The sequence below is a fragment of the Pelodiscus sinensis genome, chromosome 5, assembly GCF_049634645.1.
Source record: "Pelodiscus sinensis isolate JC-2024 chromosome 5, ASM4963464v1, whole genome shotgun sequence".
NCBI lineage: Eukaryota > Metazoa > Chordata > Testudines > Trionychidae > Pelodiscus > Pelodiscus sinensis.
The window spans coordinates 11,715,666-11,730,790 of NC_134715.1; the positions used below are offsets into that span (position 1 = coordinate 11,715,666).

Here is a 15,125-nt window from a genome sequence, read left to right on the forward strand (position 1 = left end):
TTAAACCTGCTGCCTATTAATTTTATTTGATGACCCTTAGTTCTTATATTGTGGGAATAAGTAAATAACTTTTCCTTATTCATTTATGTACAAAACTACATATAGATAATGATTCAAAAGGGATGTACAGAAAAGGCAGGTAGAGTAGACCTACTCTCTATATTGGATAGAATTCTGTTCATTGATTGCATAACATTTTGGGTACGCACTAACTTTTTCATCACCTCTAGGATTTGTTCTAAAACATTGCATCACAGAAGCCCGTTGATTTATCAAATACTGACAAATACATATTTAATAAGTGACAAACCTTACTAGAATATTCCCATTTCCTTCCTTCTGTTAATATCTCTCTTTAATTGACAAAGAGAACATATGCCACAAAAGAGGACAGTGCAGTAATCAGAGTAGATGGATCCCTGTTGAAACAAAAAAAAAAATATTAAAAAGGTGTAACCTTAAGAAGTACCACAATGGACTTCAAATCAGACTAGCATATGGGCTTTCTATGTTGCCCTGGGGTATGTCTACACTACCCCGCTAGTTCGAACTAGCGGGGTAATGTAGGCATACCGCACTTGCAAATAAAGCCCGGGATTTGAATTTCCCAGGCTTCATTTGCATAAGCGGGGCTTTGCCATTTTTAAATCCCCGCTCGTTCGAACCCTGTGCCGCGCGGCTACACGCGGCACGAACTAGGTAGTTTGAACTAGGCTTCCTAGTTCGAACTACCGTTACTCCTCATTCCACGGAGGAGTAACGGTAGTTCAAACTAGGAAGCCTAGGGTTCTAACGAGCGGGGATTTAAAAATGGCGGAGCCCCGCTTATGCAAATGAAGCCCGGGAAATTCAAATCCCGGGCTTCATTTGCAAGTGCGGTATGCCTACATTACCCTCCTAGTTCGAACTAGGAGGGTAGTGTAGACATACCCTTTGAGTAGGATGACAAAACCATTATGGGGCAAAATGCATTTTAAACTTTTTGCTTATGTACTATTTGGCCTAGATTCGTAGAGAGTAATAGGTACCAAACCCTACTGAGTTATCTAATGCAGAACACAATGATACTTTAGCAGATGGACACCAGACTGAGACTGGAAGCTCAACTAGATCAAATAAGTTCATCTCCCCCCGGGTTTGTCTACACTGCACTGTAGCTCGAAATAAGATACACAATTTGCGTTGCTCAATTTTCGTATCTTATTTCAATCTTATTTTGAAATAGTTTATTTCGTAATTTGGTGCTGTCCATGCAGAGCCAAATGTTGAAATAAGCTGCTATTTCGAAACATTACTTACTCCTCTTGGAATGAGGTTTACAGGGACGTTGGAATAGTGAACACAAAATAATGGGCTTGCTGTTAAGATGCGGGATAGCTATTTCGGGATACTCCAGATTTTTCAACTCTTATAGTGGGAGTCTGCTGTCTAGTTAATTTGCATTTAGGATTAGGATGTATTTTCTGATACTCGATCCAACTATTCCCTTTTTAAACTTTATCGTTGTATTAGTCCTCACACAATGCCATAACATCTTACCTATTACCTTTCAGATTCTTGCATTTATAGCCCCCACTATTATTAGTTTCTCTGCTCTTCTCTAATTTCCTTCCAATTCCTTCAGGTACTGAAGAAAGAGCAAAGTACAAATATATCCTAGGTGTGGTCTTACTAGAGTCCGATAAAAGATCTATTGCGTTCCTCTTCTGACATAGATCCAGATTAAGAGATCTTAACTCCTATATTTAGGTTCCTAAAGGAAGTGGACAGATTTTAAAGCTACTGTTGAGCCCTTTAGAAAACCTGGACATTTCATTCAGATGCCTAAATAGAAGCTATAATATTTCTGTGTAGAACCTTGGCTTTGGGTTATTATTACTATATTGCATTTGTGATCGTTTATGTAATTTCTTCACCAATAGCACCCTGAGGTATTTCACTATTACCGGTACTTCTTTTCATGGCTTTCTACCCACAAAACATATATGGCTGTGTCTAGACTGCATCCCTTTTTCGTAAGAGAGATGCAAATTAGATATATTGCAATTGCTAATGAAGCAGGGATTTAAATCTCCCCCGCTTCATTAGTATAAAAATGGCTGCCGCTTTTTTCCAGCTCGGAGCTTTGCTGGAGAAAAGCGCCAGTCTAGACGCGGATCTTTCGGAAAATAAAGCCTTTTCCAAAAGATCCCTTATTCCTCTTAAAATAAGGGATCTTTTGGAAAAGGCTTTATTTTCCGAAAGATCCGTGTCTAGACTGGCGCTTTTCTCCGGCAAAGCTCCGAGCTGGAAAAAAGCGGCAGCCATTTTTATGCTAATGAAGCGGGGGAGATTTAAATCCCTGCTTCATTAGCAATTGTGATATGTCTAATTTGCATCCTTCTTACGAAAAAGGGATGCAGTCTAGACACAGCTATATATGTTTGCAATTATTTCCTACGGATATTAGACTACATTGTATAATTTCCTTTTTTTGAGTTTTCCAGGATCTTTCAAAAAAGCCTTCCCTTTTTGACATAACTGCATCTAGACCGTGGTTTTATTTTCGAAATGGCGCTTTTTTGAAAGAGCGCCATTACGTGATTATGCCAATGAAGTGCAGGAAATTCAAATCCCAGCTTCATTTGCAGTGTCAAAGTGCCTAATTTACATCCCTCTGTCGAAAGAGGGATATAATCTAGACACAGCCTGAGTCTCCAGTTGCCCAATCCTCTGCTAACAGCTATACTACAGTGCCCTGAAATCGTAAGGGGAGACGCCCAGCAGCTATGTTCAGACAGGGAAGAATCACACTGGGTGGAAAGTGGCTAATGAAAATATAGCCAACTGATTTGCATAGATCAACGACATGTTGCTTTAAGGGCTGTTCACGGAGCATGAGCAAAACAAAATATTAGAATGGAACCAACAGGGATACTATATTTTGTCCGGTAGAGAGTTCTCATGGCAACGCTTCCACCACACATGCAGCATTCATCCATGGCACTTGCTACTTGACATCCAAGACAGTAGAAACAGAACATTCCACATAGGCCTGGATAAAAACAGAACAACAAATGAGACTCATTCCGAGTGGTCCCCTTCATTCTTGCAGACAGTTAATTTTTACCACCACTTTTAGAAAACTGGAAGGGAAAAAGGAATGGGTCAATGGGCCAGAACTCATGCAATGAAGAGCAAGGTCTTTGAAAAGACTTTTGAAAGAATAGCGATGTCATATGAAGCTATAACCTCAATGGCAGCTCACCTCCCTCCCCTAAAGAAGTAAGGCCATTTCTTAACTGCTAGAAATAATGTGTGTTTACAGCAGGATAACACGTTAGCTGTCTCCGTGCAGATGAGGTATTGAATTTTTTACCATGATGTAAATAAGGGTATGTCTACACTTGCACCCTAGTTCGACCTAGGGATTCAAATGTAGGCATTCAAAATAGTCAGTGAAGCGGGGATTTAAATATCCCGCACTTCATCAGCATGATCTCGCCGGTGCATTACTCTGATCAACAGCTGTTTTGAAACGTGCCAGCAAGATCATGCTAATGAAGTGCAGGATATTTAAAACCCTGCTTCATTGACTATTTTGAATGCCTACATTTGCATCCCTAGTTGCAGCCCCAGATTCTTGCCCACCCTCCATAACAGCTGCAGGGTTGGGCGGGGGGTGCTGGAAGCTGGAGCCTCACCCCCTGGGGTACCTCACTTTAACTTGTGTGGCCAAGGCGACAGCAGAAATTCCCACTGTTGACCGAGCCATTCCTTGCCACTGGGCACTCAGGTTAGCATGTTTGTAGCTCCTAGAGGATGGCAATTCTGTCCTCTAAGGGGAATAACCCTGTGGGTATGTCTACACTACCACCCTAGTTCGAACTAGGGTGGTTAATGTAGGCAACTGAAGTTGAAAATGAAGCCCGGGATTTAAATATCTCGGGCTTCATTTTCATCTTGCCGGGCACCGCCATTTTTAAAGCCCCGGTAGTTCGGACTCCGTGCCCGCGGCTACACGCGGCACGGAGTAGGTAGTTTGAATTAGGCTTTCTAATTCGAACTACCGTTACTTCTCGTTCCACGAGCTGTGGGGGGAGCACTGGAGGCCGTTCCACGAGGAGTAACGGTAGTTCGAATTAGCCTAATTTGAACTACCTAGTCCGTGCCGCATGTAGCCGCGGGCACAGAGTCCGAACTACCGGGGCTTTAAAAATGGCGGTGCCCGGCAAGATGCAAATGAAGCCCGGGATATTTAAATCCTGGGCTTCATTTGCAACTTTGGTTGCCTACATTAACCACTCTAATTCGAACTAGGGTGATAGTGTAGACATACCCTGTGATCTTTCTTTATCAGTAACATGGAGGCCTGCTGAATTAGCAGGCTGAACTATCAGCTAGTATTGATAGCTTTGGAGCATCCAGGACAGAAGCGCTGAGCACCCTGAAGGGCATTACCAAGGCAATGACATTCTAGCCTTCTACACTTAACACCATGCTTTGGGTGTGAACAGGCGAAGTTGCCATCTAGTGACTGGCTCTCAGAGTGAATATGGAAATACAACCATGAGGCCCTCCTGTAAATAAACATAAAACAGACAAATGGGATTCCCCCCTACACCCAATTTAAAGTCATTCCTACTAAAAGACAGTAGGTATATAATTAATCCAAACATCAATACACTTCAAGCCAAAACAACAATACAGTATATGATTGTCCACTTACAGACTCCACAGTCACTGCAACAGTCCATCAACCCAGTCTGCCAGCCATTACTTGGTGCAGTAGCCACAGAAAATTGGGGTTGTACAACGATAACAGGCTGACTGGTGTTCATTTTAGTTTCACAGGATGAGTTCAGAAGTTTAATTTCTGGAAAGAAAACAATAAAAGGAAAGATTTGAAAAAGTCTGTTAGAGACTAGTTATGCCACAAACAGCCAGGGTATCTAATGTCATTGTGGTGATATAATTAGAGGAATATTACTCATCGGTTTGTGAAATGGCACCATGTTTCTCACTGACTTGGAAGCATTGCTGTCCACTGGATAACCAGATAGCTTTGGTGGACACATTAGGCCAAATTGTTCTCCACAGAAATAGACCAGGAACGAATTTGGTCCAGTTTCTTAAGTCCAGGTTCTGAGCAGGTATACATTTCTATTCAAAAGCCCATTTCTCCCTGATTCAAAGACGAGTGCCAGCATTTGGATGGCAACAACATATCTTCTGGCAACACCTAATATTCTCTTGGCCATCTCCTCAGTGAGTCCTGACCTACTCAGACCATATATTCCTTGTGTGAGCCAAGACCATCACAACTTTGTTGTGATGCTCAGCAAACATCAAGAAAGTCCCAAACACAACACAAACTTTCCTCAAGAGTCCTGTATCTGCTTCTCCTTTACCTGGAGAACTCCCTGTTAGCACTCACATGGTCGCTTGCTCACTGCTTTATAAAGCCCTAGACTGCCTGAAAGTCCCTCCTGCTACCAAGCCTCAGCCAATCAGCAGAGGCTTCTAGAATTCAAACTTTAATTAGAAGCCAACAGTTTCAGGTGATCAGAGACGGTGTGGGGCCCCTACTGGATGAAGGAGGTAACCTAGTGACAGATGATGTGGGGAAAGCTGAAGTACTCAATGCTTTCTTTGCCTCTGTCTTCACAGACAAGGTGGGCTTCCGGACTAATGGGCTAAGTTACGTAAGATGGGATGAAGATGGACAGCCCTTGGTGGGTAAAGAACAGGTTAGAAAGTATTTAGAAAAGCTAAACATACACAAATCCATGGGTCCGGACTTAATGCATCCAAGGATACTGAGGGAGTTGGCAAATTGAGGAGCCTTTGGCCATTATCTTTGAAAAGTCATGGAGATTGGGAGAAATCCCGGATGATTGGAAAAAGGCAAATGTAGTGCCCATCTTCAAAAAAGGGAAGAAGGACGATCCAGGGAACTAGAGGCCGGTCAGTCTTATCTTGGTTCCTGGAAAAATCATGAAAGGGTTCCTTAAGGAATCCATTTTGAGGCACTTGGAAGAGAGGAAAGTGATTAGGAATAGTCAGCATGGATTCACAAAGGGAAAATTGTGCCTGACCAATCTGATCAACTTCTGTGATGAGGTAACTGGCTCTGTGGACATGGGAAAGTCAGTGGATTTGATATACCTCGACTTTAGCAAGGTTTTTGATACGGTCTCCCACAATATTCTTGCCAGCAAATTAAGGGAATGTGGATTGGATAAATGGATGGTAAGATGGATAGAAAGATGGCTAGAAGGCCGGGCCCAGTGGGTAGTGATCAATGGCTTGATGTCAGATTGGCGGTCAGTTTCTAGTGGAGTGCCCCAAGGTTCAGTTCTAGGACCCTTTTTGTTCAATATCTTTATTGATGACCTGGATGAGGGGATGGATTGCACCCTCAGCAAGTTTGTGGATGACACTAAGCTAGGGGGAGAGGTAGATACGCTCGAGGGCAGAGATAGGGTCCAGAGTGATTTAGACAAATTGGAGGATTGGTCTACAATAAATCACCAGGGACAAGTGCAGAGTCCTGCACTTGGGACGGAAGAATCCCAAGCATTGTTATAGGCTGGGGACCAACCAGTTAAGTAGTAGTTCTGCAGAAAAGGACCTGTGGGTTACAGTGGATGAGAAGCTGGATATGAGTCTACAGTGTGCCCTTGTAGCCAAGCAGGCTAATGGCATATTAGGTTGCATTAAGAGGAGCATTGCCAGCAGATCCAGAGATATCATTATCCCCCTTTATTCGGCTCTGGTGAGGCCACATCTGGAGTCTTGTGTCTACTTCTGGGCCCCCCACTACAAAAAGGATGTGGACAGGAGTGGCCAGAGGCTGGCTGCATCATCTAGTGCCCCAGGCGGAATGCGCTATCGACGTCCCCACCTGCAGGGACATCAATGGACTGATGTCATCATCAGGCGCCCTGGGCGGCGGCGCCCTAGGTGGCGGCCGAGTCCACCTATAGCCACGGGCCGCCCCTGGATGTGGACGCATTGGAGAGGGTCCAGTGGAGGGCAACGAAAATGATTAGGGGGCTGGAGCACATGACCTACGAGGAGAGGCTGAGGCAGTTGGGTCCGTTTAGTCCGCAGAAGCGAAGAGTGAGGGGGGGATTTGGTAGCAGCCTTCAACTTCCTGAAGGGAGGTTCCAAAGAGGATGGCGAGAGGCTGTTCGCAGTAGTGACGGATGGCAGAACAAGGAACAATGGTCTCAAGTTGCAGTGGGGGAGGTCTAGGTTGGATATTAGGAAAAACTATTTCACTAGGAGAGTGGTGAAGCATTGGAATGGGTTACCTAGGGAAGTCTCCATACCAAGAGATTTTTAAGTCTTGGCTTGACAAAGCCCTGGCCAGGTTCATTTAATTGGGATTGGTCCTGCCTAGAGCAGGGGGCTGGACTCGATGACCTTCTGAGGTCTCTTCCAGCTCTATGGTTCTATGAACACAAATACTATGGAGGTTATTGCAGAAATGGAACTCTCTCTCTTCCTGCTGTTCACAAAGAGATGGATTAGCCCTCAAATGAAGATTTCCCTGCTGCAGCTAACAACAATCTGCGATGTCGCTCAGGCCTGGTCTACACTACAGCAGGCAGGTGGGCTTACAGAACACTCTCCACCTACACAAAATGCATAGCTGGATTCGACTTACCTTAAGCTGCGCTGCCACAACAGCTACAGGCTAGGGTTGCCAGGTGTCTGGTATTCAACTGGACAGTCTGGTTTTTTTGGCCCTCTGTCCAGTAAAAAATTTCAGAAAATACCGGACATTGCACATGTCCGGTATTTTCTGGTTTTCCAGCTGCGCGTCTGATGGAAGTCTGGCGGGGGCGGGGGGAGTGGCTGGGAGGCGGGGCACGATCGGTGCTGGGCGCCTCTGATTGCATCTAACTTAGGAGTGACACCTTGGGGAGGAGGAGAAGTCCTGTCCGTGCTCCTGTGCGCTGTTCATGCACGTTGTGGAGCCATAGCCGGACTCCTCGTGCTTTGCCTGGACCGTGTGCGGGACAGGCAGCGCCCTGGGATCTCCATGCGCTCAGGTCAGTCCCGCTCCCTGCTGGCCAATTCTCCCCCCCCCCCCCACTTTCCCTGTGCTGAGCAGTCCCACTCCCCCTGATCCCCTCCCAGCCAGCCCTGCTTCCTGCCGGCCGGTTCTCCTCCTCCCGATCTCCCACAGCCAGCCCCACTTCCCCCTACCTCCCCCCCAACCAGCCCTGCTTCCTGCTGGCCGCCCCCCACCCCAATCTCCCCTGGCCCACTCTCCCTGTACTGAGCAGTCCCACTCCCCCTGATCCCCTCCCAGCCAGCCCTGCTTCCTGCCGGCCGGTTCTCCTCCTCCCGATCTCCCACAGCCAGCCCCAATTCCCCTCCCCCCCCCAACCAGCCCTGCTTCCTGCTGGACACCCCTCACCCCAATCTCCCCTGGCCAGCCCCGCTGCCCTCTCCTCTCCCCGCCAGCCCTGCTTCCCATCGCCCCCCTTCTTCCTGGCCAGCCCTGCTCCCCTCCCAGCTGGTCCTTTCCCCTTCCACAGGCGAGGAGTTCCACAGGTTGACTGTGCGTTGTGAGAGAAAAATGTTTCCTTTAGTTTGTTTTAAACCTGGTGCCTCTTAATTTCATTTGGTGAGCCCTAGTTCTTGTATTAAGAGAAGGAGCATTCTTATGTATTTTCTCTACACCAATCATGATTTTATAGACCTCTATCATATTCCCCTCTTAGCTGTCTCTTTTCCAAGCTAAAAAGTCCCAATCTTATTAATCTCTTCTCATATGGCAGCCGTTCCATCCCCTAATTATTTTTGTTGCCCTTTACTGAACCTTTTCCAATTCTAATACATCTTTTTTGAGATGAGGAGACGTCTTTTGCAAACCAATCCACTTTTCAAGCTTTAGCCTTTTGCAGTCTAATTAAAATACATTGGTAATTGGAACATACAGGTCCAAAAGTCAAGGAACGCCAGCATCAAATAATAATAGCATTGGGAGGAAGGTACATTTAAATTACTCTGCTTTTATTTTTTCCTTGTTCCACATGTGGCAGCACCTTCAGTTCTCTAAAGGAAGGACTTTGCCATTATTTGCATAACTGTAATTTGCTTGGCAAACCCCTTGTCTCCTGATAACATGATTCCTGCTGTTGAATCAACATCATCATCTGGTGTCCTACCCTCTATCCAAGATATATGGAATTACTTTCAGATAATGGAATACCTTATTTCCATAAAGTTTTGTAAGAGACGTATCTTACTGAAAACATACCATGATGAAAAATGCGATATGAGAACAGGGCAATAAACAGTTCCGATGTTCAAGGTTAATTTTTAGTAAAGAGCAGATATATGACAGTCAAACCTTTATGTAAATAATTGCCTTTTTGTATGTTGTATGATTCATTGTTATCGGGGATATTGAACTGTAAATAAAAAACTCATTCCTGATTGCGTTGCTAATCTGCAAGTGCTAAAGGTTAAAAGCAAGACTCTTTGTTTCCTGTTTCTAAAATACATTCTTATCAAGCTGCAAAAATAAAACCTTTAGTAGCTCTCACTTTCTTGCTGATAATTGAACAATAGGTGTTTGAAGAATAAAAGGGCCTCTAGTCTGATTATGGTTAATATTGCTTCCTGCAGATCCAAACCACCATAGACAGCTTCCACTCAAAACACTGTGGGAAAAATTCTGCTTGATGGTTACACATGTTAATTGATTGCATGGCTGAAAATAATTAAAGAAACAAACACACACTATAAACATAAAATCAGGCCTTTGTTACACTGACTCTTACAAGATGTGTACAGTACTGCATATACAGTTTCTATGTCACTTAAGCCATTCACATGCCTTCTCCACTCTTCACTGTTACATCTACACTGCAGTGCTATTACCACAGGTATCCCAAAATAGCTATTCCATGACTTTTGAGCGCATTCATTATTTCAAAGTATAATAGGCTCGCTATTTCAACATCCCTGTAAACTTCATTCCACAAGGAGTAAGGGACATTTTGGAATAGTGATTTATTTCAAAATAAGTGCTGTGTAAACAGTGCCAAATTTTGAAATAAGCTATTTCAAAATTAACTCGAAATAATTTGTGTAGCTCAAATTGCGTAGCTTATTTTGAACTCCGGGTGCAGTGTAGATGCACTCTAGGAGATGTTGACATCATTAATACTGTACACATCTTGGTGACTGAACAAGATTGTGGGTGAAGAGATCTTTGCATCTTTCCAGAGGACAGAAAATCAGTGAAAGGAGGGTAGAACATGCTGAAAACAGCAAGCAACATATTGCCTTCTGTTAAAACATGGATAATATCAAAGCAAATAGGATAGAAAGTACCTCGAATATTTCTGAAAAATGTTTTACAACCTAATACCATTAGTAAGATGTATTTTGTCTTTATTGGTCATTTTGAAACACAGGCAGTCAAATTTAAATTGCAGCAAAGTTCATTTTTCAGTAAAATCAGCCTCCAGCTTCTTAAGAACGATCAACTTCAATACATTTATGCAGGCTGAACAGCAGCAGGCAAAAAATATAAACAAAAATGACACTCCGCTAGCCACCTTGGGTGCATAATTTTGTCAAATACCCATTAGAAAGATTTATAACATATTTTATTTTGCTTTAACTGATTTGTTGAGCAGAAAACAAAACATTCTAACTTTTTACTAACTCCCCTTCCCAGAAATAACCAACTATGTACTTGACAGATCTTAATATACTGAGCTTTGCCAAACTCAAAGAAATATACACAATACCACTTACAGAGCAGTCTCGGAGAGAGAAGAGCGTGTCGTTTTCCTGGTTGAGTTTCAGCCAAGCCCCTTTTATACATATTCCGCACATGGCACAATTTCCAGTGTGTAAACTGATCATGTGATTTCCAGGAATGGTCCTTGCTAATCAAGCAGTTTGATTACTAGTTTATCTGTAAGATAGTTTTCAAGAACGGTCAGCTGTTTTTCCAACATGAAACTATATACGTCACATCTAGCTATACATTTTAGAAAAGTGCATCACTCTGTCCGTCTGTCCGACTGTGAGTCTGTTTGTTCAAGTACTCCTCCTAAAGGGTAAGAGCTAGGGGCATCAAATTTGGTATGCAGCTGCCTCTTATCCTAACTTAAAGCAAGGTCAGAGTTTGGATGTGCCAAGACAACAGGGTGTGCCAGGAATGGGACTATTTTCCATCACATGGAGAGGGCAGGATACAGAGAAGAGGGGCGCGATATGAATGTGGCTACTTGGGGCAGCAATCCCGCAGAAGAGAGCTATCCTGCTGAGTGCGCAGTGGGGGCAACCATACCGCCAAGGGAGTGGCCAGCAGGGCTGGGCTTCCGCCATCTTGCCTGCCACCAGACCAGGTAAGTAAACCCCCTCCCCCACACCCTTTTCCCCTGGCCCATGGCTACAGCATTGGGGGAAGGTGGTGTTTTGAAGAAAATGGGGGGATGGCTATGGCTGAGGCATTTTTTAGGTATAGGGGTGGTGGGCCAGTGCAAAGTATCCCTGAGCCACAGAGCTCTCCCATTTTTGTCAAAGTTCCCCTTAAATCATCCCCTCTTCTCACCTAACTATGGCTTTTAATTTCCCTCCAGTCCCTCTAAATTAGGGCTATAGCCATCAGAATGCCTCCATTTTTCATAGTGGGGGTATGTCTACACTACCCTCCTAGTTCGAACTAGGAGGGTAATGTAGGCATACCACACTTGCAAATGAAGCCCGGGATTTGAATTTCCCGGGCTTCATTTGCATAAGCGGGGAGCCGCCATTTTTAAATCCCCGCTGCTTCGAACCCCGTGCAGCGCGGCTACACGGGGCTCGAACTAGGTAGTTCGGACTAGGTTCCTATTCCGAACTACCGTTACTCCTCGTGAAATGAGGTGTACCGGTAGTTCGGAATAGGCACCCTAGTGCGAACTACCTAGTTCGAGCCCCGTGTAGCCACGCTGCACGGGGTTCGAAGCAGCGGGGATTTAAAAATGGTGGCTCCCCGATTATGCAAATGAAGCCCGGGAAATTCAAATCCCGGGCTTCATTTGCAAGTGCGGTATGCCTACATTACCCTCCTAGTTCGAACTAGCGGGGTAGTGTAGACATACCCTTACTTAGGTCTGTCATCTACTACCCTGTATTATTTAGCACTTTATTTATTTATATACCACATTCTTTAAAGTAGCACATGTAAAAGTGTTATAAAAGAACTGGAAAATTAATTCTTCAAGTCCCCTTCCCTGCAATGATCAAACAAACAAACAAGTGCACACAGCATAGTTGTTGCTTCGCAGGTACTGCTACAGAACATATCCAAGTGTGTAATCCTCCTAATGCTTTTGTTAATATTAGTTATTTATTATTTCTGAGCTCCTCCTGAAAATTTATTAGAAAGGCCAAACAATGGGGTGTAGAATCAAAGAATCATAGAACACTAGAACTGGAAGGGACCTTGAGAGGTCATCAAGTCCAGTCCCCTGACCTCACGGTAGAACCAAGCAGGAACTAGATCATCTGTCTAATCTGCTCTTAAATATCCTCAGTGATGGAGATTCCATAACCTCCCTATGCAATTATCCTAGTTCTTTACCACCCTAGCGGATAGGAAGTTTTCCCCAATGTCCAACCTAAACCTCCATTGCTGCAATTTAAGCCCACTGCTTCTTATCTTATAGTCTGATTAGGAGCTAAACCATAAAGAATAGACATGAAGTTTCAGCCTCTGATCAGGGAAGAGTATTAAAGAGTCTCTCTCTTGGCCAGCACGCAGGCTGAGCTGACTAATAGTCATCTAGCCAGGCCCTGGGTTCCAGGCCAGACAATCAAAGAGTTTAGGAGCTCAGCTACAAGGCTGTGTCTAGACTATATGGCTCTGTCGACAAAGCCATGTAAATTAGTTTATTCAGCATAGTCAAAGAAGCAGGGATTTAAATAATCCCCGCTTCATTAAAATAAACATGGCCGCCATGCTGTCCCGATGATCAGCTGATCCGGCACAGCGTGGCAGTCTAGATGCAGCACGGTCGACAAAGGCTTCCTTTTTCGACAGAACCGCGTCTAGACTGCCGCGCTGTGCCGGATCAGCTGCTCATCAGCACAGCGCAGTGGCCATGTTTATTTTAATGAAGCGGGGATTATTTAAATCCCCACTTCTTTGACTACACCGAATAAACTAATTTATATGGCTCCGTCGACCATACCACAGCTGAGCAAATAGTCAGCCCAGGACCTGGGTCAGGGTGGGGCAGCAAAGAGTTCAGTGGCTCAGGCCTGTATTCCAGCGGAGCAGACAATAGTTGGCCTCCTGGCTTGGGTAAGGGGTTGACGAATGTAAGCTTCTTGCCTCAGAGAGGGAGCAGACCCATGGATTGGGTGGCAACAGGGACTCAGGCCCACCCATTGCACTGCGTCCCAGCCCAGACAGGGACTAGTTCCTATCTCCTTCTCGGGGCATAACTGGCTCTGCTGTGGGTGCATACTGGTTGATGGGGCTTCCAACTCCCCCATGCTTAGATTGATGAAGGGCCCTGACAGTCCGGGCCAGTCCTCAGTTCTTCCAGATCTGCAGCAGTCTCCAAGCTTGGGAGCTCACAGGAGATATCTGGCCTCTCCAGTGGCTGTGGTACAATTGAGTTTCTAGGCCCACCTTTTGTACTTCTTCTCCTGCCCACTGACTTCTGGAGAGATGAGGGGCTTCTCCCCAACTCTGGCTACTCCATCTCACTACAGGGCCAAAAATAGTTGTTAATGCGAAATACTTACCTCTAGGCATGTTAGATACATTAAGTCTTAAGAATATTTCGTTTCTGTCTATTGCCTCTCAAATCCAAAAAATATAAGTTTCCATACTACTCCATTGCTGTTGTAATTTTTTTTGTTAAATCCAAGTTTAATCATTTTAATAAATTTACATTCTAGCTGTATCTTAAATTCTGAAACCTTACAGTGTAACTTTAAAAGGGCATTTTTGTTGAAACAGATGTAAAATGTGAAAGACTCTTTTACATAGCGGCTACGTCTAAACTGGCATGATCTTGCGCAAAAACTCTTTAGCGCAAGAGTTCTTGTGTTAAAGTAGTTGTGCATGAAAGCGTCTACACTGGCATGTGCGTTTGAGCAAGAGATGTGCTTTTGCGCAAAAGCATCCATGCCAGTGTAGACGCTCTCTTGCGCAAGAAAGCTCCGATGGTCATTTTAACCATTGGGCTTTCTTGCGCAAGAAATTCATGTTGCCTATCTACACTGGCCTCTTGTGCAAGAAGAGTTGCGCAAGAGGGCTTATTCCTGAGCGGGAGCGTCATAGTTCTTGCGCAAGAAGCCCTGATTTCATACAGTAGAACGTCAGTTTACTTGTGCAAGAATACTCGGCCAGTGTAGACAGGCAGGAAGTTTTTGCGTAAGAGTGGCCGCTTTGGCACAAGATCACGCCAGTGTAGACACAGCCAGAGTGTTTTAACAAGGCTTGTGTTCTGTCCTGCATGGATGTATTATCCGTTAGATTTCTTTAGGTTCGACTGTGTGTGCATTTGTGTTAATACTGAAAACAAAAACAAACACAAAGTTTGGAGCTTTGGTCTGACCCAGTGTGGCCATTCTTATGTTGGCACTGGGGTCCCTTATGATTGTGCCCGGTATCATGTCACCTTTGAAGCACTGTAAACCCAGTACTGTCTACAACCTGTAAGTCATTAGCTTCATCAGTTAGCATAACTAGCATAAGGCTTGAGGCCTATGAACTTTGAACAGAAACTTTGACCTAATAAACAGCCCAGCTGAAAACCTCAAGTGTTGGGGAGTTAAATTTAGAGTATTTCGGTGGAATATCTGACCACACAAACATAGTTCCAACCACAAGAGTGTCATGGCAATGAACTGACTGTACCTACCAGGTACTTGGGTGATCTTCACAGATTCCTAACCACAAGAGGGCCATGGCAACAGATTGACTTAGATGACAATAAGTTCAGATCACTGAGGGCATGTCTACACTACAGGATAAGGTTGAATGAAAGGCATAGCTGAAGTCGAAGTACCTTAACTCGACTTTTGGCGCTGTCCGCACTGCAGGAAGTTGAAGGGAGAACACTCTCCCTTCAACTTCCCTTACTCCCAATGGAAGCAGGACT

General features: G+C 44.5%; 1 protein-coding gene across 1 annotated transcript; it reads right to left on the reverse strand.

Annotated features, from left to right (window-relative positions):
• Window positions 1-314: 314 nt before the first annotated feature.
• Window positions 315-10,992, reverse strand: PLAC8 (placenta associated 8). Its single transcript, XM_006110891.4, has 4 exons — window positions 10,771-10,992; window positions 4,709-4,855; window positions 2,910-3,034; window positions 315-419 (listed from the first exon to the last, which is right to left on the reverse strand). Exons 2-4 carry the CDS (start codon window positions 4,818-4,820, stop codon window positions 315-317), a joined length of 342 nt encoding a protein of 113 aa, XP_006110953.1. The 5' UTR covers window positions 4,821-4,855; window positions 10,771-10,992.
• Window positions 10,993-15,125: the final 4,133 nt, after the last annotated feature.

Bases quoted from the DNA above. Each gene is read 5' to 3' on its own strand.
- PLAC8 (XM_006110891.4), bottom strand. From the start codon at position 4,820: ATGAACACCAGTCAGCCTGTTATCGTTGTACAACCCCAATTTTCTGTG. The intron at 3,035-4,708 runs GTAAGTGGACAA...GTTTTTATCCAG, and splicing joins TTGCAGTGACTGTGGAGTCT to GCCTATGTGGAATGTTCTGT. The intron at 420-2,909 runs GTTGGTTCCATT...TTGTTTCAACAG, and splicing joins GGACAAAATATAGTATCCCT to GGATCCATCTACTCTGATTA.